This window comes from Poeciliopsis prolifica, unplaced genomic scaffold, assembly GCF_027474105.1.
Source record: "Poeciliopsis prolifica strain line A6 unplaced genomic scaffold, Auburn_PproV2 SCAFFOLD010, whole genome shotgun sequence".
In the NCBI taxonomy this organism is placed as follows: domain Eukaryota; kingdom Metazoa; phylum Chordata; class Actinopteri; order Cyprinodontiformes; family Poeciliidae; genus Poeciliopsis; species Poeciliopsis prolifica.
In genome coordinates this window covers 14,398,194-14,423,250 of record NW_026562385.1, presented here as the reverse complement: position 1 = coordinate 14,423,250, position 25,057 = coordinate 14,398,194, and the positions used below count along the sequence as shown (strand labels likewise).

Genomic DNA, 25,057 nt, shown 5'->3' with positions numbered 1-25,057 from the left:
GCTGGCAGTGACTGGGGAGCGGATAGGCAAGCCTTAAAACAGTTTTATATAGGTATGATAAGAGCTAACATAGATTTTGTTTGTATTGTTTACAGTTCAGCAGCTAAAGCACATTTGGTTAAATTAGACATCATACAACATCTAGCATTAAGATTATGTACAGGAGCATTTAAAACCACACCAAGAGCAGCACTAGAAGTAGAGATGGGAGAAATGCCGTTAGATTTAAGAAGGATTAGAAATAAATTACTGGTTAAATTTACAAAGCAATAATTTGGATCGTCCAACTAGGGAAATTTTAAAACCATGTTGGGAAAAAGAAACGAAAGAAATGGGGAATCTTGGATGGACAATTGAAAATAAAATAAAAGAATTTAACATGAGTAGTTTGGAAATTAGTCATACAACACTAACATCAGTAATACCACCATGGATTCTACCAGAGGCAATAATAGATATGACAATAATGGAAAAGAAACAGGATAAATCTTTCAACATCAATAGTGGATCAGTACAGGTGCATTTAAACAATTATTATCATTATATTCAAATATATACAGATGCATCAAAAATAACTGGTAAAGTAGGAATAGCTATTGTAGTAACAGAATTCAATATAAAAATAGGAAAACAAATTACAGACGGATTATCAGTGTACACAGGAGAAATGATGGCAATATTAATATCTTTACAATGGGTAGAAGAGATAAAACCATTTAAAACAATAATTTATTCAGATTCGAGCCCTGCATAATTAAGTATTAAAAATAAGCAATTGGATAGTAGGATGGACATTTTATTAGAAATATTTCATACATTATATAGAATACAAAATATGGGTTTGATAGTTAATTTTGTTTGGGTTCCAGCACATGTTGGGGTAGAAGGAAATGAGAGGGCAGATAAAATAGCAAAGGGGGCAATTCAAAACCCTATTGGCATCATGGTTAAAACAAGTAAAGCTGAAGGAAAGAGTATGATTAAGGAAAAACTGATGGAAAAATGGCAGAAAAGGTGGGATGAAGAAATAACAGGAAGATGGTTTTATAAAATTCAGAAAATGATAGGAGAAAGAAGAAAGGAAAGAAGAAATAAAAAAGAGGAAAGAGTGATAACAAGGTTAAGATTTGGGCATACAGGACTTAACTACACACTTTTTAGAATTCAAAAGCATGCAACTGAGTATTGTGGAAAATATGAAACAATAGATCATGTTATTCTAGAATGTAATAAATATGAAAGAGAGAGAAAATATATGAAGAAAGAATTTGAAAGTATTAAGGAAAAATTGAATTTAGTAGATATTTTGAGGAAGAATTTGGAGAGTGAACATATACAAATAGTTATTTGTATATGTAAGTAAGTGGCGGTAATGCTACTTAAAGTTTGTTGCCAACCGCCAATAAACACAAGAAGAAGAAGCAGAAGAAGAAGAAGAAGAAACCAAAGAAAAAGTAACGGAAGGATAAATAACTATTAAGGTTCGCCCCAGCGCCACGGATTGAGCCCTAGAGACTGGACCGGAGTTTTCACCGAGGGAACTCCGCCCGGTGAAAAAGGACGACGCCAGTGCGTGGAGGAAGCCATCGGAGGAAAAAGGGACGCTCCCGGTGAGATCAGGACTTTATTTTCCCTTTTGGGGTTTTTTGTGGTACCACTTTGTTTTTTCTATCTTTTTTGGGTTGTTTTTTTTTTTTGGATTTTGCCTTCGGGATGGAGGCTGAAGATTAATACGAGAGACGTTTCCAGGACGTTGTTTTGATTTTGAGTTTATGGGACTCTTATGGACAAAAATCTTACAAAAGAGGAACAGAACTATGGGACATTCAATTATTTAAGGCTTGGTTGATGATTATTATTAAGCATTAAAAATTCAAGTTTTCTGAATAAATCATTGTGGGTAAAAATATATTAATTTCATATTGAGTGGTTGAATATTTATGTTTTTCATCTAATTGATTTTGCAACACCTATTACCTGTTTTCCTGAAACAAGATCCCACTTGTGTGTTTTTGTGAGTTCCGCTTTAAGCAAGCCAAATATTACACACTGATTGAACTGTGTGAAGTTTCCACAGTTAGTGATGATTTAGGTTCCACGTCATCTGCTGGTTCTGGTCCACTGGACTTTCTGAAGTCTTCTCTCAAATTTCATCTATCAGGACATTCTAGCACACTTCATGCTTCCTTTTGCCCACAAACTGTATAAATGGTAATGAAGATTTTATTTTTGCTACCAGCCCACATTGCCATTCTCTCCACCACTACAAGGTACCAGAAGCCTTCGGCAATTACCATGGTGGTAGTGGGCTTGATTGGCCAGCAAACGGGCCTGACCAGAACCCTGTAGAAAATCTCTGGCATGTTGTCAAGAAGAACCTAAAAGGACAATGGGTTTGACCTAAAATGCAGATGACCTGAAGGCAGCTATTAAAACAAAGGCTTGTACATCATATTGATTTAAACTCTAGTAAGGTTTATAGGTTCAATTAAGTAAAGAACTTTGGAATTACTTTTTACAATGACTCTTTATAAACCAATCTCTTTTAAAGTCTTTCTGTGGATTGCTGGGTCAGAAACAGACCATTCAATTTATAACCGAAAGAGTTCAGGAAAATCCAAAAATTTTTGCTGTTTAACTGAAATGTTTTGAAAATGGTAAAGAAGAAAACTGTGCTAAGATGTTCTCTTTCAATCTTCCTCAGGATATAAAGCTTTCTATCGAAACTTGTCGATTCTACAGTCTGTATCATTCTCTCCATCACTACAAGTATCATACATTCCTGCACTGCAAGAAAGAGGTAAAGAAGGCTATATTCAGTTTGGTGTTTATTATCCTGTGGCTGTTCCGTGTCTTTTACTTGAATGTTGTAGAATCTAAAATTGGCTGTTTGTTTGGACTCAGTCCTCTGTTTCTGAACATTTGTCAAATGCATGACTTTTTTTGCACTTCATAAATACCAGCAATATTTTCACCAATGTGCTTGGTTGGTTGTTGAATTTCACACTGTTATGCAAAAAGTAAGAGCCACTACAAATGGGACCTTACACCTAAAATTCACCTTTTGTGACAGATGAGGGGCTTGTGCTTTAAAGCCTTGTTCCTTAACCAAAAAGATGGCTGAGATTTTTGGTCAACCATAGAAAACGTCATCTCATGTTTGTAAATCCCAGCATGTCCATGTGCTAAGCACAGATTGCAACACAGTAAAGCAGACATCAGGATGTAGTAATAAGCCATTTAAACATCTTACTTTTCATTTATTTAGAGAGAGTAGAAAATGTGAAGTGTTTTGTTTAATGATTTACTGAACATAAACTAGTGAATGAGTAAAAATAACTGAACTGCTTATATTCTGTTCTCATTTGAATATGTTTTGTATTTTTTTCTATTTTAATGTGATAGGCCAACACAAAATAGTACATAATAATCTGAAAAGTGTGATGTGTATTCAGTCCTCTTAACTCAGGTACCCAGAATTAAATTCTGTGGAACCACTCATCTAAACCACACAGTCCAGATGAGTGTGATTTAATCTGACTATAAATCCAAGCTGTTCTGTGAGGACACTCGAGGTCTAATAAAAAAAAAAACTGCAAAACATTATATGTAGAGGAAAACTAGACACTGTATATTATAGTGTGAACATAAAGACCAACAACCATAGACATACAGCTGGTAGAAACACAATCAGAAAAGACTATTACATTCAATAAAGTACTTTGAACATATAAATACTTCTTGCACCTCAGTCTATGACTCCAAGGTGAAATGTTTATACTTTATTGCATCATAGTCGTCAAACCCATTGTCCTTTGTAAATTGTTGTTATGCCTACATTATATCATAGAACCTCTCTCCACAGATCCCCTCAGGTCCGTTTTACAAATGTTCTGATTATTGTGATGTCGGTTCTTTTCTGTCTAGACGGATAATATTGAGCAGACAGCTGAGGACCCTGGTCAGGAGGAGGTGGTGCAACAGTGCATGGCCAACCAGGCCTGGTTGGAGAAGCTTTTTAGCTCCTTCGTTGAACTGCTCACCCTTTGTGCTAATACATGAAGATCACAGCCTCAGTCTTAGCCTCTGAACTTCTTCACACAAACACACGCACACACAGACACCATATGAAGTAGCTGAAGATATCTGGAGTCAGTTACGTGAAAGAATCTCACTATACGAACTGAGCGGCTGATTTCAGTTTGTTTGTGGTACATGTTTTGTTGTAAAGTCCATTTTAAATTACCTCTTGAGTTCAAAGTTTGTACTGACAAATCGAAGATAATGAATCGAAGATAATGAAATCTCCCCAAAATTCTATTGATGGAAGTCATGTGGGCAACGTGAAGAGAAACACTGTTTATAAGGACATGTTCATAATTGTGGTTTGTATAATTTATACAGTCACATTTTTAAAAATGGCTACCCCTAGCTGTGGGTTGTTTATTTTTTGAAGAATGTTTTCGAAGGATGTACATAAATGAGTCACCCTGCTTTATTGTACCATTCAACCTGCAGTGTTCAAACTAGGGATGTATGAGGTGAAATGAGGTCTTAGTGCACTATATGATGTTTCTACAATCTTCAGCAAAGATAAAAGAATAAATAGCTGTTCGAAAGAATATAAAATATATTCTCCATACCAGGATATCTTTTTTTCTTTTTAAAATGTAGTTTACTGCTGCAAATCATGAAGGAATGAAAAAAATAAATCTGCCTTTATCTAAAGAAATGTGAGATGAAAAGATCCTCCAGCAGCCTAAATGTCAGTGTTTTAATGTTGGTCATTTTTATCTGTTTCTTGTTAACTGATATTTCCTATTGTTCTGCCTCTCCTGGAGACTCTTTCAGTGTGTAAATACTGTACAGCTGCCCCATTCTTGAGCTGGCAGTTGCTCCTCTGTACATAAAATTTCTGTATTTGACAAAAGGGAAATAAAATTGATCAAAATGATAAATGTGATGAAAAATAAACAGCATTGTGCTCAAGTTTTTCACATGTCCTTGAGAGAATGTGAGTAGGAAACATTCATCATCATCCAAGTGTCACAGTCATGCAGGCTAAAATAGTAGCGCTCATTTACCAACAGGAAGTAAGTAAAAATCGGAATTCTATCCAAGATGGCCAACTTCCTGTTTCATGTAGGGGACAGGTACATGAGACTTATTTAGGTTGTGGGGTACCAAATTTCATGCCTCCATGATAAAGTAAGGTCAACGCGGTTTATAATTTTGCTGGCACACACAAAGCTTTTAGACATAGTCCTGTGAGATTGGAGTCATTCCAGAGGCTTGAAGTTAGACTGATTTATTCCTCAGCACTACTTCACTGCCAGTGGTAGAGGTAGATTGCACAAAGTGGACGGAATATAGAAGAAATAGATAATCTCCAAACTCCTTAAATTCAGTGCAAATAAACACCTAAAACATTTTAAACTTGGGCAGATGGGTTAATAACAGGACAGTGATTTTAAACACTCTTCAGAAATGGCTTTAGTGGATAAAACAAGCTAACATGAAGCTTCCTGTATGGTCCTGACATCAATCCTGCCAATGTCAGAGCCATATGAGACCTTAAGTTCTTCAGACTGCAGTAGCTAACTTTGATTAAAAATAGTTTTTTTTTAACAAACTTGTTAAAACTGTCAATATGTCATGGTGGTAGAGCAGATACTGCATTAAAGAAAATGTGCCTCTGCCTTCTTGCATGCCCAACAATAATGGCAGATAAACATTTCTCCTGTAGCTGTATATGTTTGTTTGCTATTAGCAAACTGGCAATCCTGAGCACTGTATGCATTAGCATAATTGACAGCGTGAAGACCCACCAAGACCTTTGCTCATGGTGCTGATTGGTTGTTTCTGGAGAACAGCACTGCTGCAACTCTCCCTGTAGGAAGATCGCAGGGAGGAGCACTTTTTATTTTATTTTTCAGAATATCTTACGTTATGCTGTCACAACATAGTGACACCTCAAAAAACAAAAACAAAAGTAAAAAATAATTATAAGCTACCTCGTACAAGTTTAAAAATTGTTTGGTTTAGAAATCATCTAGTTTAAATGGACACAGTAATTTGTTATAAGAATGGTGGATACTTGAAGCTTAATGGTTTTTTTTTTTATCTTTGTCTATGTCTATATTTGAGCATATATCTAAATGTAACTCTTAATTCTCCATCCTGTTGAAATGTAGAGCAGATGATATAACATAGTGCTCTGGGCTGGGTGGAGGGGGGGTTGTGAGTATATCCAAGGATTAGTGGGTGAAGAGGAGGAGAGCTGTCCAGAGGAGAAAGGACATTAAGCTTACAGACACTATTGTATTTGGAGGGCAGAGACACTGCCTTGGACGGTCTGAGTGGGTCATTACACCAACAGGTAAGTGCAACAGTTCATAGACAATAGTGCCCTGAATGTTACTTAGAATTATTTCTTATGATCTACTTCAAAGTATTTGAACATAGTGCTTCAATTCACATTAATTAGCTTTAATAGCAGTTTGATGGCTAAATACTTGCAACTGCAGAGACCACATTATCATTTGCTTTCTATTGGTCATTTATTGCTGTCAATATTATGTAGAACAGCTTTCTTTTTATTTAATTAAATGCAGTAAATAAATACAATTGATAGAAATTGTTGGATAACTTTACATTTAATAGTGCAGAAATTACTTTTGTTTCTGTTGGAGCAACTAAAGTCTATTTTTTTCTGTTATGGTGCAAATAGCCCTAAAATGCTATAAATGTACACACACTTGGTAGTAAAGAACAGCTTCTTTTTTGATTTTCATGTGTTTGATGTCATTGGAAAAGCTCAAAATCCACACTTTCAGAATCTTTAAATAACCCAGAGTCGACTTGGCCGTTCCCATTTACAAAACAGCATGGATGAACAAAGAAAACAATAAGTGTGTTAAGATGCTAATATTTTCATTTAAGATGTGTTGTTGCCGAGCAATTTCAAGTTAGTTTGTTTGATGAGTTGTTAAGTGACCCTCAGCCTGAAAAAGTTTGAACAAACACTTATGTAAAAATTACTTTTATAATTGCTGAGCCTTTATACATAAAGACACTTAAATAAAGTGATTACTTTAGTATTGGTTCTTTATCACAGGAAATAAGTTTGAATATTTCTGCAACAGACTCTCAGGCATGGCGCCAGACATGGAGAAGATCATTCAGAGCATCAGCCTTGGAGACCAGGACACCGTCCAGCTCTTACTGGACAGCTACAATACCCAGGTTACTGATGGTTTCCATGACAACTGCTTCAATTTGGCATGAGACATTTTCTTCTTTTGTAACCATGGAAACAATGTGCAAGACACGATGAGAATGGGTGTCAATGGCTAGAGGAATGTTTGAAATGTCTGCAGGATCACCAAGTTGGAAGGCTCCTTCTCTGGCTTCATGTCGCCCAGAAACATGTTGAAGCATTCATCACTTCTCTTTCTCTGCTCCACTCTTCCTGTTTTAACAGCCATTCTACTACCAAATATTGAGATAATTTTGGCCTATTGTGAAAAATTTAATCAAGTGAATGAATACATGCGCCAGCTGTTCATCCTGTAAACGGTGGTTGAACCCCCACCTGTGCATTTCTGTCGTTGTGAAGCTGAATGGCAGTCATGCCTCTGTCAGTCTGCCCCACAGCAGCCGTGGGAATAATGTAGCTCACATCATATGGGCCCCAAATAGTGTTGCCCATTTCTGTCCCATTTCCAGTTAGCCCACATTGTTGCTGAATAGGGCCCATACATTTAGCCCAAATGGGCCAGCCCATAGGGGTCCCATTTTAGTTAACCATATGTGTCCCATGAGGTTTGCCCAGATAAAACCCATGACCACTCATTACCCATATGGCCTACTACAAACCCAACGGGGGCCCACTCATGCGTACTGGCTTGGAGACTGGACTGGACTGTTCTAGCATAAAATAATAACATGAAAAAATGTTAAGGGTTCAAAGTGTGGCTAGAGCAATACTGAACTGGTTTAAAAAAATAAAGCATTGTAGAATTATTTTTAATGTTTTAATATCCTGGTCCTCTGGAAGCCTAGTGTTTGTAAATGAGCCAGGCATAGATATCACACAGTGAACATGTTTTAGGTTCAAACATTAGGAAGACATGGATGTTCTGTTCTATCAGCAAAATATATCCTTGGGTGATCTCCAAGACGAGGTCACCTTCGTCCTGGAGACCTCGACAATGGTCAAGGTCACCAACCTTTACTATCGTCGAGGTTTCCTACAAGGAAAAAATTAAATTCTACAATTTACCTTACATCAACTCCATTAGAGGCCAGCTGAGTAACAATTGCCTTGGCAAAGACTATAAAGCTGACATCTCGGGTAATTCTTTCCAAGTTTTGAGAATCTTGCTCTTGCAGCTTTTGCTTTGACATACAGTCAAAATTTTGAAAGTGACAGGTTAACTACAGGGGTTGGACAATGAAACTGAAACACCTGGTTTTAGACCACAATAACTTATTAGCGTGGTGTAGGGCCTCCTTTTGAGGCCAATACAGCATCAATTCGTCTTGGACAAGTATGGGGCCAAGGGAATGCCATGATATGGCAGCCCACACCATCAATGATCCACCCCCATGCTTCACTCTGGCATACAACACTCTGGCTGGAATGCATCTTTGGGGCTTCTCCACACCGTAACTCTCCCGGATGTGGGGAAAACAGTAAAGGTAGACTCATCAGAACAATACATGTTTCACATTGTCCACAGCACAAGATTTTCGCTCCTTGCACCATTGAAACCGACGTTTGGCATTGATACGAGTGACCAAAAGTTTGGCTATAGCAGCCCGGCTGTGTATATTGACCATGTGGAGCTCCCGACGGACAGTTTTGGTGGAAACAGGAGAGTTGAGGTGCACATTTAATTCTACCGTGATTTGGGCACCGTGGTTTTATGTTTTTGGGATACAATCCGGGTTAGCACCCAAACATCTCTTTAAGACAGCTTCGTCTTGCATCCACAGTTAATCCTGTTAGATGTGGTTCGTCATTCTTGGTGGTATGCTGACATTACCCTGGATACTGTGGCTCTTGATAATCACAAAGACTTGCTGTCTTGGTGAACAATTTGCCCTCTTTTGAACTCCAGTATGTCCCAAATAATGTTATGTGCATTGCAATATTTTGAGCAAAACTGTGCTCTTACCCTGCTAATTGGACCTTCACACTCTGCTCTTACTGTTGCAATGTGCAATTCATGAAGATTGGCCACCAGGCTAGTCCAATTCAGGCATGAAACCGCCCACACTAAAATGAGAGGTGTTTCAGTTTCATTGTCCAACCCCTGTACATTGTTCTACAATTTTGTCTCATTTAGCCCACTTAAAAAAGGACTGGGGTCTATTGTTTGATCGGGTGAATGACCAATTGGAGTATGAAGAGATTTGAACTCCTCTGACTTCATAAAGCAACATAGAAATGTCACCCATTTATAATTTTACCATGTTTTTATTGACACTGAGATTATTGTCTTGCTGTCATAACTGTAATATTTCTTTCAGTATGTCATTTGCTTTAAATTTTTGTCTTAATCAAATGATGCTGATCTTTGTAAAACATTCAATCCTCCATTTATTTTTTTTATCTCCACAGTACGCAGAGTGCTTCTTTTTCAATACTGAGGTACAAGAGAGAAAAAAGGTCAGTAAATAAATGTCTGAGTTTGTGAATCATCTTGCAAAAATATTCACATATAAAGTTCAGAAATTCCCCACCTACAGAGTGGAGCCACACTCCTGACCGTCTCCCCTCAAACATTCCTCAAACCAGCAGACCAGGGACCTGGAATTGTAATCCAAAAAAGCCCTCCGAAGGAACCAACTCCCCCACTGCCCAACATGAACTCCTGTTCACAGAGATTCTCCAAGGAAGGGAGACTCTGGCACATTTATCCCAGAGCAAATGGCAGCAGAACCACCAACCCCCATGAAGCCCAAGACGAGTGATGGACAACAAGTCCCAAGAACCAACTGGAACCAGAACCAACACCCCCCATCCCACCAGCTCCCACTTACAGCTTTGTGGCATATGTTGCAGATGCCAGAGGTTTTCTTCTGAGTGCAGAGTCTGTACACCTGGCACTGCCTCCTTTTTGAGCTTGCTACACTTTTGAGTCTTGATGGCTTAAATTTCCATCATGTTCCAGCTGCCTTCATGACTGTCTAACTTCAATCGTCTCCCTGCAGCAGAACGTCTGGAACAGAGCATGGTTGCTATAAAACAAGACAATGAGCAACCTCCATGTGCAGTCCTCTACTAAGCATTTTCTTGTCATCTGATTGAGAATGTTTATACTGTATTTTTGTCATTGTAATACTGGACAAACTTCGGCTTTGCTTTCGGTTATCAATAATGTCCATATCCATGGCCACAGTTTTAAGAATATGTAAATGCGCAATACCAGAGTTGTTGAGAACAACACCACCTGCTGTTTGGTGAAGGCATCACACAGTCATGCATGTTGACTTTACTTTTTATCAAAATGGATAAATGTCATAATCTCTTTGAATCTATTTTTGGACATCCATTTTTATGACCAGACACTAGCCAAGTCCAAAATGTCAATAGTAGAATGTCACCACTTCTTTGTTTTTGTCTGTTCTTTATAAATCTTACACGTATTTTTTTTTCTTTTTTATACGTCTGTTGCTGTTCATTCTCGGACCACCTGTCTGTAGCAACAACGACTGAAAGAGGTAAATAAATCACCTACACAGAGGGGTGCTGACAATGAGTTTACACCGTCTTACATTAATCTGAAAAGGTGCTTAAATTGTTTAGTCACATCCAGGATGGGTGTCCTCCAAAAGCGATTAATCATGTGTTCCAAAGCTGTTTAGATACCTCATGATTCATCATATTACCTTGTGTTGACCTTCACTTTCATAGTATGTTTCAGCTTGTGCAGAAGACTTTGTTCTAATAGAAATTAATTCTTTTGGTGGATTTGGTTTAGGGCTGATAGTAGAAACAAAATCCTTAGCCTGAACTTTTTTCCATCCCCACGAGGGGGACATAATGTGAACGATGTTGCATATGCAACTCACCTTTAACACATTACATATAATACAATATACAAATATCAAACAAATAACTCTTTTAACCTATGAAATAGTGGGCTCCTAATCACATATAAAGTGTCAGGATTGGTGAAGACGGAGACGAGGGAGAGCCAAAATGCAAACAAATATTTGTTTAACTTCAAGACATGTCATGAGTGCTCACCAAATTACAGGCTTAAGACGCACAAGAATTCTGCACAAGACTAGACTAGAACTAGAAAATTTTAAAGAAATTTAAACCGCGCCTACCAAAGTGTGCCTGTCGGTTGGAACCCAGTGTTCTGCTGCTAAAAATGTCAATGTTAAGCTTAGCTAAAATAATATTAATAGCATGTGGAGAATCACTAGAACATTGACTAACATGAACATAGTTCAATATGTTAAAACTAGTGTATAAGCTAAAATGATCCAAAATGCTAATGTTAGCCTAAAAGCTTCCAGTGGCATGTGGGGTATCACTAGCATGTTGTGTTACATTGACTTCCTCTATTCAGCATACTAATCATGGTTAATAAATCAAAAGTAGCTCAAATACTTATTTTACCCACCAGTGCACTGAGAAAGACATAGAAGTCATGTCCTACTTCTTACATCACTGTGGCATGCTCTTTGAGTTAGAATTGGGTTAGGCTCTACCCCACAACTTAAACTGTCATTCATCAAATAGGAATAGTGACCAGGTTTCATTAATTGTGACAGCTGTCAGTCTTATTGACCCAGTGTTGGCCACACGCTGTCAGACAACAAGACAGAAAAACAAGATAGAAAAACATATGTAACACTGAAACTTGACTCATAAACATCAAGAGTTCTGTAAATGTTGATATCTATTGGGAGCACAAAATATACACATATTATTAAACAGCCCACACCTGCAGTATCTAGTCAGTAACAATCCTCCCAACATATGGAATCCAGCAATCCTTTCTGAACATGATCTTGACAAAACTATTAATACCTCTAATAAAACTACCCATGGCTGAAGTCCAGTAATATCTTCTATCTCTTTATACTTCAGTAGAACATGTGTAACATCTGTTGTGTCGAGTGATGCACATTCATTAATATGACATTAATATGCTTCTGCTTATCTGCATTCCCTTTAAGTTTCTACAGATATTAGGCAGTAGGGAGGGGACCATTTTGGCCTTAAAGTTTGAGGTATTGAAAATAGACCTTCGTGTTGCCAAGGCTAATCAACAAGGTCAATGCATCTTTGCAACTGCAGCACATTTTTAGTGTCTTACGGCCTACCAATAAAAGTCCAAAGAAGGAATGAAAACCACTGACCTGAGAGAAAGTCATTGGTGGCCAGCTTAGTGTTGAACACTGGAACCAAGAATCTATAATTGGTGAAACAGATTTTTAAAAAGTGTATCTCAATGTTGAATGATGGTCTGTGTGTGAAGTAACCCACATAGACAAGGCCAGTAAGACTAAACAGAACGGAACATATGAAGAAATCCAGTGGGGGGTGATGTTGGATTTAACGACTTTACTGATGTTGGATTTAAAGACTTTACATATAAACAGAGTACAAATACTGCGTGAACGCAATATAGCAGTGTGATCCATTATTACTGATGTTATCTGCAGTGTTACTAATTCCATGTCTTGGTTCATCAGTTTAGAAAGAACAAAATAAGGGACTGTGCTTCAAACTCTGATTCGGACATTGACTCAGATGAAGAGATGCCGAATTTTCTTCTCAGAGAGGTAGGCCAGTAAACCCATGTGGTCTATTTGTTTTCCTGTATCCTCTGGACTTCCCAGAACCTCCATTCATCTTTTACAGCAGATTTACCTGTTTGATCTGTCATTGATCTGTTTATTTCTGATCATTTGTTTAATTATATTCATCTCTGGAGATGATTATTCAAAGAAGGATTCCTCATGGGATCAAGAAAATTATGGACATCTCTGACCGTCCTCTTCATAAGACTATGTTGAAAAGACAGAGTATCTTCAGTCAGAGGCATCTTCAGATTTAGTGCAGTACAGACTGCTACATGAGATCAACAGCCATCGCCATCTTCAATAACTCTTTGAATCAATAAATAAATAAGAATGAAAATTCTTATTTAATTTCCCTTTGAGATTAATGAAGTATTTTTGAATTTGAATTGAATCAATGATGCTTCAGTGCATGTAATAAACATAAGACTCTTTAAATGTCCATGTTTTTGATTTGTGCTGAGGCTGAATTCTTGGATTTCACCATAATATTTTTTCCTGCAGGATCTGGCTGCAGCCTTGCTGTGCTTTGTTGGTGGTCAATTGCAGCCTGCAGTGCTAAGAGCTTGTCTGCATACTCTGCGAATCCTTTCTCGTGACCGTAGAGCTCTGGGACCAATGGTCACTGATAGCGCCCTTCTCACCTTGACACACCTGGGAGGTATCAATCTTCTGCAGCCCAGCCAGGATCAGGACAAGACAAAAATTCAAGATCAGTGTGACAGAACACAAACACAGATCCATGGAAAAGAAGCAAGTGGGTCTAATGGAGCAGCAGATTCCGATCAGAGATGTGCAGTTTCTTTTTCAGAGTGTCACTCCTTTAACCGGCGAGGGAATGTAGGGCACTTTGTGCTTGCTCCTGGGAAAAAAGACACCCGGGAAGATGACAGTGAGGAAGAAGGGAAAGTGGATGACGGGGAGGTGTGCAAGAAGGAGGCCATGAAAGTCTTGTGTAATATAATCTACAACAGTCCCCAGGCACGGGAGAGAGCCAGCGCACTGAGGTGACAGTTTCAAAGTTGTCTCATTGTTTCTGTACTATGTCAAAGTTCAAAACTTCGGTTAGTTTTGACACAAAATGAGAGATTATTGAAGAAGACAGAATCATGTACCATTAATCTTTACACAATTTCTCCAATTAAATGAGATCATATTGATATCTAGGTGAAAGTTAAGAAGTTTGTTGATCAGAATGTGGAGATAGATTTTATTAAAGCCCGATGAGAAGTCTTAAATAGTAACTTGTCACATTTTCTATTATCTTCAAGATGTTTCAAACACAGTTTAGTGAAGTTTCAGTGTCATTCTCAACTCCATGACCAGCTCTATAGACAAACAAAGGGTCAAGTAAAGTGATAAGTCTGAATAAGGAAATCTCTTTACCAGTTTTTCAAAGGATTTCATCACAAGTGAAGTCAGTGCAACAGGTCTAAACTTTTTAAGAACTTTTGGTTGGCTAGTCTTTGCCACAGGTATCACGATGGACTGCTTCCAGTACCTTGACACCCTCTGTTGGTTATGTGACATCTGGAAGATTTGATATGAAATTGGAGCCAACTGTTCCACACGAGGAGAGTGGTTGACCACTTACATTATTACCTGAACCTGGGGTTTTTTCAACCTTGCAGTGTGTAAATGATTCAGACACAAACACAATGTCAAAAGGGATATGATCAGAGCAAAGAAGTTTGTTTTTCAGAATCTAGATCTCATTTCTAAAATCAGAAGAATCAAACCTAGGGTAAAACATATTGATCTCATTTACATCAAACATTAAACCAGGATTAAACATTAAATCAGAATTAAAACCAGGAAGAACCACAGTTCTGTTGCACTTGATCGCTGATGCAACAATTGTTTTAAACTGTTCTGAACTGGGCCAGATATATTATTTTCAAGGTCTTTTTCCAGTTTTTCCTTGTAACTAATTTTCATTTAATTCTTAATTTCCCTTTCAACTCTGTGAGGTTTCCTTCACTAAATGCCTTTTTGTTCAAAAGATTTTTCAACAATTTTGACATCCATGGTTCGCTATCAGGAGATACCATTGCTATATTTTTCTTCAAAAAAGCTATGCATGTACTAATCACATTAGTGTGATTATATTCAAATCAGGGTTACCACACACAGACTCTTTGTGATTTGTCAGTGACACCACCATCCCAATCCATGCATACCGGGTCGTCATTTCTGCATTTTGAGGAGCACCAAAGTCCTATTCTTACATGTTCTACTACAAGCTTAGATGCTTGGAAGGTTTAATGGCTGGTGCTTTACAGCTGCTTAGCAATCCCTTGCCTCACTAAAAGCTTCATTTCTGTCTCCATGGGAAGGCTTCTACAGGGATTATGGGAGAGTCTGAAGCAGGGAATCTGGAGTGGGCCACCCCCTACTGGCCAGTTTTACAAACTGAGGCTTCTCTTCTTACTAACAGCCCTGAGGCCTGAGCTCAGGCTGCAGCTGCAGCAGGTAAACACTCCTCACCCTCTCACTGTCATTAATGTCTTCATCTAAAGTTTGTCTCGGTCTACTGCTAATCTCAATCATTACTCTGGGGCAATGAAGGTGATTAAGGTGATAGGAGTTTACCCATCTCATCTTACCAATTGGCAGATTGCTAGTTTGGTCCCCTTGGGTAAGACACTTCACCAGCCTCACCTGGTGGTGGGAGTCACCAGTTAACAATTCATTGATTACTCAATCAGTTGACCTTGATTTCAATTATCAATTTCTGTTTAGACTCTTTTACTTCAAGACGCATAAATGAACTCCAGGCTGACCGGTTACATTTAGAAGTTGCCTAAGTAGTAAACATCATCTGAGGATAAATTTTTTGTGAAGGCTGGGCAAAGAAATATTCAATCAGAGAAGGCGCCACGAGGCCCAAACATATTCCAGTTATGTACGACTTTGTGTTGGTCTGTCACATCAAATCCAAATTCAACACATTGAATTATGTGGCTATATGGTGACAAAATGCAAACGGTTCAAAGGGCGTGAATGCTTTTACAAACATTCAATTTTTTTTATTACAACTAATGCTTCAGAAGCTGCTTATCACGGTCAGAAGAGTTCAGTGCTTTGCTTTGCTCAGGAGCGTGGGGTGTTGGTTCTGACCTCAGCCTTGGAGCAGTGCCTGGTCTTGAGATGGGCCGACGAAAATCAGCTGATCACTTACAGCACTTCCCCTCCTGTCTCCAAGGAGGTGTCCCAGGATGTTATTGAGATTCTCAAGACCATCTTTAACGTTGCTCACAGGTTCTACAGGCAGGAACCTGACGAGGTAAAAACACAAAGCCATTAGTTGTAGACAAACGTCTCCATAGTTAGGCAGGGGATCCTCAGAAAGTTTTCATAGAGTTGGTCAGACCAGGCCAGTATAACATTTTAGGGTGGAATGGAATAACCAAATGACATAAAATGAGCTAACGCAGCAATCATAATGATTGTCAGAGTGCTTCATGTGCCCATGCCTTTAGAGGATTATTTTTTGTGATGAAACATGACATCCAAATTTAGTCCACGAGGCTTGGTCACAAATGAAATCTGAAGGATGTTTTTACAGGAGGAAGCTACTTTATATCGCCGGCTGGCAGCTGTCTTACGCCACTGTCTGCTGCTGTCATGTGATGGAGCAGACACAATGGAAGAACTACAAGGGTGAGACAGTTATCTTTAACCCAGCAATTCCTTGTTATATATAACAGATATGCTTGAGAAAAATGAACTAAGAATAGTTGAAGGACGTTCATAAAGTATTTTCCCCTCAGACATACAGTAAACATCCTGTCAGCTCTGCCCCTGACCTGCCTGGATGTCTTGCTGGCTGTCCCTGTGGGACAGGCGTCTCATAAGTATGAAGGTGTCAACATGGACTGTGTACACGCATTGCTACTCTTCATGGACAGACGACTGAACAGGGCAAGTAAACGTGCTGTCATAGGTAGAAATCCATCTGTAGAACAATCTTATTAAAACCAAGGTGATTATTGGTATCAGATCAATACTAACATGATGAGATTGATACGTTGCAATTTTTCTTCCATATCTCCATACAAAATACTCGAAATTCTTCAGAGTTCAAGCCAGTGCATATGCAGGAATTGAAATGCCAAATTTCAGAGTAGAAGTTCATACCTTTGTAGTGTTTGCACTTAAAATGTCTGCTTTTTATCCAATACAATTTCTTCAACGAATAACTAGTTATCAAACGCCGCATGATGTTGAATTCAGTATTCAAGTTAGTTTAAAATGTTTCCAATCTGAAAAGGACAGCAGATTGTGTCGCGTCAGTGACTTCCAGCATTTATTCCTTCTGGACGAGAACGTACCAACAATTGCTTGCATTCCGTCGTTGACTTTGCAGCAATAACCTGGACTGAGCATGCAAGTAGCGACAGTGGAGAGAAAAACTCTCCATTGGCAGTAATTAAATCAAAAAGAAGAAACCTCCAGCAGAACAACAACCTGGCTCAGTACAAGCCTCCATTTGACCACCGGCTGAGGGTTTGAGAAGACAGAGACACAAAAAAGAAACAGAAGCGTTGAGTGAAAAGTAAAAAGTTAACAGCAGGATAGGGAGAATGATTAGTTGATGACAGCATTTCAGCTGATCAATGCCTTGCAGTTGCTGCTCCATTTGAGGCACAGATTTCTCTGGTGTCGTGTCTTCAGATGGTTTGGTAATTGTAAAACCATCTGCACTCATACTAACCAATTACTATTATTATTACTATCCAATAATGTGGCTAATCAAACTCCCTTGATGCCTGTGCACCTATCATGAATCTCCTGCACCTGCTCACTTCCACTCTGTTGTGATTGACTGTATCACAACATTCAATACCTGGAACATCCAGTCTCTTTAATCCAGGTCCTGGATTATCCAGGAACTACCTGCAATAGTATTGCTCAGCTGTGGATGGCATGGCCATAGAATGGACTCAGTCTGCTCTTTATGATGGATACAGTCTCATAAGCTTTTGAAAACTATCAAACCTATTTCTTTCTCAGGGTCAGAAGCTGAAAGAGAAGCTGACTCCTGTTCTAAGTTTATTGACAGAGAGTTCTCGGTTTCACAGGGAAACACGTCACTATTTAAGGCAAAAGGTAACATTTTTCTTTTTCTTTGACTGCACTGGCATTCCTTATTCTATCTTTCTTCTATGTTTGCTTTTTTATCACCTCTGAATGTTCCAGATCCTTAAACATACCAGCACATAAAAATAACCCAAGTAAATACAGATACAGATATAAATCACGGTACTATTGAAGATGACAAATGGCCTTTCAACAGTTTCTGGATTCTTTCTCACTCTGTAGTTCTAACACTTACTACTGAGGAAGGTAGTAGTAATGGTCAGAACTACAGAAATGTCACTTTGACTGAACACTTACTTCAGGCAAGATGGCAGAAGAGCATGAGAAAAATATGTGACTCATGAAACTTGATGCCCCTAAACTGACAACCACATTGAGCTGTCAAAATAAGAGCATCACACACCCTACAAAATAAAAGCCTTAATTATTTTCGAAGCAGGCAATTGTTGTTTGGGGCTTTATATGACTGATTTAACCCAACTACTGTTACACATGGCATTAATATGGCATTTTAAAATGAAGCTTACTGATTATTATAAAAATAAAAGCCTCATTATTCCTTACCTATGCTTGACATTTGACAAATGGCTAGAATGGAATATTGGCTTAGAACAAAGACTCCCATGCTTAGGATAGAACACATTTTCATTGTAGCGTCAACATACTAATAGGTCAACATGCTAATAGGTCAACATGCTAGCTACTGACAGCATTTAAGCTAAATGTAGCATTTTGGTTAATTTTAGCTTATACATTTTGCATACTGACTTGATTAAGTCACTGTTAGTCAAAAAGTTTGTTATAACACACATATTACTGCAAATATGCTACTCGCTCTACATGCCAGTCATAGGCCTCATGCCAACATTAGTCTTACAGCTATATTAAGTATTTGGGTTCATTGGAGCCTGAACATAGCAATGCATGTGAGAGCAAAGCACCGACTTCAGAAGGAAGGTAACGCACTGCATCGCTCCTGAATAAGATATTATTAATTTTCTGAATATTTTCAAGGTAAATGAATGCTTATTTGTTGTGAACAAAGTTTTGAATATATAGCTTTGTAGGACATTCATTGGTGATACAGTTTTGACATTTGAATCAGAGCTGTATTTTTTTCTGTCATAACCTTTTGTCTCAGATCTTACCTCCTCTGAAGGACGTTGCTGTTCGGCCTGAGCAGGACAGTACACTCAGAGGCCAGCTCGTCCGCCTGATGACACATGTTGACACTGATGTTAAGGACTGTGCAGCGGAGCTGCTGTTTGTGCTTTGCAAAGAAAATGGTACAATTACATCCAACATCTTTGTGATATTGTCTACATAAAAGTTTTACTTATATGTTTTTGTGTCCAATCATTCGAAATATTACTGATTGTGAGTCAACAAAAATGCTTGAAAGTTTTTGTACTACAAAAAAGGCATAATCATGATCAAATAAGTACACCATTTAATGGTATTTCTAAAGAACAAGCAAGCACAATTTGGTTTTATTTTGTTTGGATTCTATATAAAGCCTTGTTATAGACAAGAAGTACTTACTTGTACAGTGATAGGCAGGAATGTATATTAATTGAACATCATAATTATATTAATTTGTGACTGTTAATGATGCATCTCAAATGTAAAGGAAAGTTAACAGAACAAACATTAAAATAATCTCTGTAACATTTAACTTTAGTTACAAAGAGAGTGGAGTGGACTACCCAAAATTTACTTCATTTTGGGTAGTCCACTCCACATTCTTTGTAACTAAAGTTGAATGTTACAGAGATTATTTTAATGTTTGTTCTGAGATTAGAACTGTGATTAGAAAGAGATTCAAGTTTATGCACTGTTAGTGTTAAATAGAAACATAAACAGTAATTTTAAGATAGAGTTCTAGAATATTTTGCTGTGGAAAAGTTACTAAACTAATTTAGATTATTTTGTAGAATGTGTCTTTCTGCTGTGTAATTTAAGTTTACATTTCTACATTATTATTATTATTATTATTATTATTATTATTATTATTATTATTATTATTATTATTATTATTATTATTAAGTTTAGACACACAAAACAGCAGTCCCATGTTTGTGTCATAGTGCAATAGCAACATCTAATTCGCAGCAGTTATTACCACATGTTCCTTCACAGATAGGTAATCTGAAGACAGGAACCTTTGTGCTGCATTTTGTTTGGGGCCCATACTTCTGTGTAGCCTTATTAAAATATCAGAGAATAGAAGAAATGTTGCTTCAGCAGCCACTCTACTGCGTACCTTGCTTTCAGAACACAGACAAGAATTCATTATTCTAACTATATAAACTATTTACAGTTAGGCTAATAAAATAATTTACAACTGGCAGACAGCAGATTAAGAGTATCTGCATACACCTTTGCTGTAGCAATAATTGTCAGAGATTTTATTTTTAGCGTCTCTGTACCTTGCATTGCCTCCCATTCAACCCATTGCATTTTTAACTTCTGAAGGCTGTCAGACATGCCTTCAGCTGTATTTTCATTTCCCCTCCAATTGCGACCAAACTAGGATTTTTTTTTTTTATAAAGAAAAGTACAGCCAATCTTCAACCAAGCATTACGGGACCAAATGAATCAGAATCAGCGTTTGGTTCTGTCACTGCATCAGAACCACTTTTAGGATATGGTGGTTCTGATGCAGTGGTTCTGATGCGGTTCTGAATAGTGCCACCAGAATGTGGCACTATTCTGGTGCCATATTGCTTACCATATGTCTTATTTAGATAGACTCTACAAATCTCATTGATCTCACCGTGAACAAATTTCTTTAATATTGCTAGATGGTAATGTCTGACATTTGGGCCATTTCTGTCACCTGCATTTAATGCTTAAATGCAGGTGCAACCAAGCAATCATGGACCTACCTGATCATGACCCTCCTTTTTCACTGATATTATAGAAAACATCTTTCATGTGAAGAGTTGCCTCTGTATTGTTCTCATCCTATGTGTCTTTGCAGTAAGTCGCTTTGTTAAATACACTGGTTACGGGAATGCTGCAGGGCTACTGGCAGCTCGGGGTCTGTTGAATGGCAGGAGGAACTCTGGGGACGGCCAGTTTGCCTCCCGCTACTCCAGCGACTCTGACTCAGACACAGAGGAGTACCGCCAAATCAGATCAAAGATTAACCTGGTGACAGGCAGGGTGGAGGCAGAGCAGCCCGACCCTATGGAAGGCATGACAGAAGAAGAGAAGGAGGAAGAGGCATGTCGTCTCATCTGCATGATCAACAGACTATCACAGTGAGAACATTTGATATGATACGACACATGATCCATTTGACTGCTCAGTTTTTAGAGTACTCAGAAAATTTCACTCTTTCTACATTTTATGAGACAGCAAATACTGTATATTAAACATAACGACCCATAGCAACAAAGGCAAAAAACAAGGCATGGCAAATTTATTAAAGGCAACAAAACTAAAAATAGATGTACAGAAGTATTCACACCCTGTTCCATAACTATAAATTGAGCTCAGATTGATCTTGTTTCCACTGATCATCCTTTAGATCAGTGGTGTCCAAAGTGTGGCCTGGGAGTCAGTTTTGTCTTCTTTAAGTCAAGAGGAAAACTAATTTTTTTTCAGTAAAGAGGAAAACTGGGGCTAGGCAACCTTGTTGCTGCCTTCGATTCCTGTGGGTTCGATTCCTGGACCGGGGTCTTTCTGCAAAGAGTTTGCATTTTCTCCCTATGTATGCTGTGGGTTTTCTCTATGTACTGTCCAAAAACATGACTGTTAAGTTAATCGATCTCTCTAAATTCTCCTTAAGTGTATGTGCATAATTGTTGGTGCTTTCTGTCTCTGTGTTGCCCTGCAACGCACTGGTGACCTGTCTACAAAATGTAGAAAAACAGCTTTACAGATGTTCTGTTTGTTTATCTTTGTCATTCAGAGACCAAATTATTCAGCCAATGGGTGTGACAAGAGATGGGAGACTTGCTCCTCTTTGGGGCCATATGAGGAGCTGCACAGAAGAAAAAGAAGAGGAGGAAGAGGAGAATGAAGAGGAGGAACAGGGTTTGAGTTCAATACCACAAGGATTGAAAGACAAAACAATGAAATAGCAAAATATTTTCCTGCTACACTCCGAAATGAACAAACAAGTAAGAGAAAGCTATTGTCATTTCTTTATTGGGGCCCTCTTATCCTACACTTTGTTCTCTTTAATATTTATTTTTGTTCCATCTTAATGAGGCCCAAACCACTGGGTGCAAACCCACAAAATATACATCAAAATGTGCGGCCCACTCTCAAGAAGGGAGTTATTACTTCTGTTGCCATTTCGACTTCCATGATAAACATGGCGGCAAACTATGGCTTTGAATTACAATGGAAAAGCATGGTCCCTACAAAATAAAAGCTTTCAAATTTTACTCAGCAAGTAATTGCTACTAGGGGTTTTGTATGACTAGTATAACCCAACCACTGTTACACATGGGATTGGTATGGCCTTTTAAAATTAAGCTTACTAAAAATTTCAAAATAAAAGCCTCTTTGTTCTTTACCTACTCTACATTTTAAGTTGAGAAAACTGTTCAATGAGATATTGGGTTAGAACCGAGACTCCATGATTGTCAGTGCACACATTCTAATGGTACGTTCAACATGCTAGTATTTTATCATGCAAGTGATAGCTGCCACATTTAAGTTACTATGTTAGCTGGGTCTTATGTAAAAGCAAAGCTGTACATACTAAATGGAGTATGTCGATGTTAATCAACATGCTGGTGATAAAGCATACATCCAAGAAGTGTCTACATGCTAGTTGCTCAACATGATAGACCTCATGCTAACATTAGTCCTATTGCTAAAGTAAGAATTTTAGATGATTTTGAACATTTATTACATATGTTTATCATAATGAATGTGATAAGTCAATGTAAGTCGACATACAAGTGATGCCGCCCATGCTACTGACAGCAGTTAAGATAACCTTATAATTTAAGCTAATTTTATCTCATAAACTAATGTTTGCACACTGACTGGAGTAATTTTATATTAGTTAACATGCTAGTAATAGCCCTCATCCTACTGATAGTATCAACATGTTAGTCAGTCATTATGCTTGTAATAGCCATCATGCTAACATTAGCCTGAGTTTTTTTTATTTTATTTTTATATTTATTAGGTATTTTTAGCAAACTGAATGTAGTAAGTCCATGTATGTCAGGATATTGGTAATATCACACATTCTAATGACAGCATATGTGGTAATCTTACCATTATAATATTTTTTAGCTTATAATGTTTTGCATATTGAATGGAGTAGTTATGTTAGTCAATATGCTAGTGATAACACTCATCCGAATCGTGGTATCAAAATGCTAGTCACTTGATATGCTAGTAACTTTCATGCTAACATTATCATTGTATCTAAAATAAACATTTTAGATAATATTTGATTTATGAGCTGTTTTTCATCATCAATGGATTAAGTCAATGTAAATTAATATCCTGTTGATCTCACATGTGCTACTGCCAGCATTTAAGCTAATTTTAGTATATACACCAATGTTGTCATACAGAATAGAATAAGACTATGTTAGTCAACATAATAATGATACTCCACAAACTATTGACTTCATTTTAGTTCGCCTTAGGATTGTTACTAATTTTAAGCATCAGAACACCAGGTTTAAATCGACACACATTCTTTGGCAGAACCCTTTTAAATTTTTTCAGAAATGTTCTAGTTTCAGGATATTATTCTGCAAGATGCTTTTGCTTCTTCCTATTTAAAGATTTTTATTCACAGACTTAAATCTGAGTGATTATTCTGTTGCTGCATCTACAGCAAGTCAGATAATGTGTCAATGATGTCAGAAGGAAAGAAAAATTAAACATGTAAAAATGACTATTTTCAACTGAATTCATATTTTCTGTTTGCATTCAGACTGTAAAGGTCTTTAGAAATGCCGTGTGTTCATCTGAGCTGTTTACACAGTGTAAATTATCTATGCTGGTTTCCACACCAAAGGTAATACAATGAAGTTCCTTTAAATAGTTTTCTGTATTAGTCATGTTTTTTTAATTGCTATTTTGTGCAACTTAATTCTATCCACTTATTGTTTAGCATTTCTCTTGGAGAATATTAAATGTTAGAAAGTGAGAAAATGTGTCCAAAACTTGTAACCATTATTGGGTTTTGTCTTATTTGAATATTATGAATTTAAACTCTTTAACTCCCATATTGTGATCGATATGTGAAAACATGGAAGGTTTTATCAAAACTAGTAATACTCACTTTTTCTTCCCATGACCTTTCCATCCTCTTTCAACCTATACTCTATCTGTTTCACTTTCAGTCAAGATTATCTCTAATGTGGGCCAACCCCCCAGATTTTATTTATTCCTCCCTGCTGGTTTCACGTCAGAATCCTCCCCTATTACTCACTTTCAGGATCCATTTCTCAGAATGCCTCCCCTGTTTTTCTGGGTGTGTGTTCCTGTTTTACTCTTACTCAGAGAATGCTTCCAGATCAAGATGATTACATTGTTCTTTAAAATAAACTCTTTCAAATGTACCGCTGTCCACCTGAGCAAACTGTGCATGTGGCTCAGAACCTAAAACCACAACTCTGCTATAATATGGAAAACATGAAGTCAAGAAAGAGAAAAAATCTCAAATAATTTTTCTATTAAAAAAAACAGACATGGCAAAAATAAAGCACATTTCAATGACAGAACTGTCATATGAAACATAAACAGACGTTATCATTTAGGTTTGTCCATTTATTGTATCGTTTATCATTCATCACGATAAATTTTGTATCAGAATAAGAATTTTATTTATTCTGTTAAAATTTTATTTTGTGATGATAAATTCCAACTAATACTGTTTTAAATCCCCCTCAAATTTCCCTTATTGGGATTGAGACTTTTACTGTTTTCTACACGGTTTGTATAATGAAAGAAGTGTGTTACAAATGGGAATGATTTTCAAGAGCAGTATTTGTGTTTGTGGTTCTACAATTGCTATCACACAAAGTCACAACTGTACAGTTATCTAAAAAAGAAATAACAAATATGTCTTACTTTCACGTTGATTGCAAAATATCGTAATAAAATTAAGTCCAATTTGACCACCCCTACTCTA

The 25,057-nt window shown here is 37.5% G+C and overlaps 2 protein-coding genes across 10 annotated transcripts in view; both read left to right on the top strand.

Moving 5' to 3' along the window:
• The window catches only part of LOC129363926 (proline-rich protein 12-like), a 45,599-nt gene extending 40,600 nt beyond the window's left edge, over positions 1 to 4,999 (top strand). For 2 of the 4 annotated variants that reach the window (XM_055036280.1, XM_055036277.1), the window contains exon 15: positions 1,493 to 1,920. In XM_055036280.1, the coding sequence (XP_054892255.1) occupies positions 1,493 to 1,762 (270 nt within the window). In that variant the 3' untranslated portion in view covers positions 1,763 to 1,920. Of the gene's footprint in view, positions 1 to 1,492; positions 1,921 to 2,704; positions 2,801 to 3,927 lie in introns of those variants that run through there. The other 2 variants (XM_055036279.1, XM_055036278.1) reach the window with 2 other exon arrangements.
• Positions 5,000 to 6,292: 1,293 nt separating this feature from the next.
• Positions 6,293 to 25,042, top strand: si:ch211-195b15.7 (synembryn-A). Of its 6 annotated transcripts, none has more exons than XM_055035719.1 (14): positions 6,293 to 6,379; positions 7,146 to 7,245; positions 9,629 to 9,658; positions 10,714 to 10,731; positions 12,724 to 12,813; positions 13,336 to 13,838; positions 15,168 to 15,303; positions 15,929 to 16,117; positions 16,400 to 16,494; positions 16,605 to 16,755; positions 17,848 to 17,943; positions 19,076 to 19,220; positions 20,918 to 21,200; positions 21,854 to 25,042. In XM_055035719.1, the coding sequence occupies exons 2-14, from the start codon at positions 7,156 to 7,158 to the stop codon at positions 22,023 to 22,025; spliced, it is 1,998 nt and encodes a 665-aa protein (XP_054891694.1). In that variant the 5' UTR covers positions 6,293 to 6,379; positions 7,146 to 7,155; the 3' UTR covers positions 22,026 to 25,042. The 6 variants fall into 6 exon arrangements, with proteins under 6 accessions (XP_054891694.1, XP_054891696.1, XP_054891693.1 ...); XM_055035721.1 differs by having other exon boundaries at positions 9,629 to 9,676; positions 16,037 to 16,117; XM_055035718.1 differs by having other exon boundaries at positions 9,629 to 9,676.
• The last annotated feature ends 15 nt before the right edge of the window (positions 25,043 to 25,057 follow it).

Coding starts and splice junctions, on each gene's coding strand:
- si:ch211-195b15.7 (XM_055035718.1), top strand. CDS start 7,156: ATGGCGCCAGACATGGAGAAGATCATTCAGAGCATCAGCCTTGGAGAC. Junction 19,221..20,917: donor TGTGCTTTGCAAAGAAAATG/GTACAATTACAT, acceptor GTGTCTTTGCAG/TAAGTCGCTTTGTTAAATAC. Junction 21,201..21,853: donor ATGATCAACAGACTATCACA/GTGAGAACATTT, acceptor TTTGTCATTCAG/AGACCAAATTATTCAGCCAA.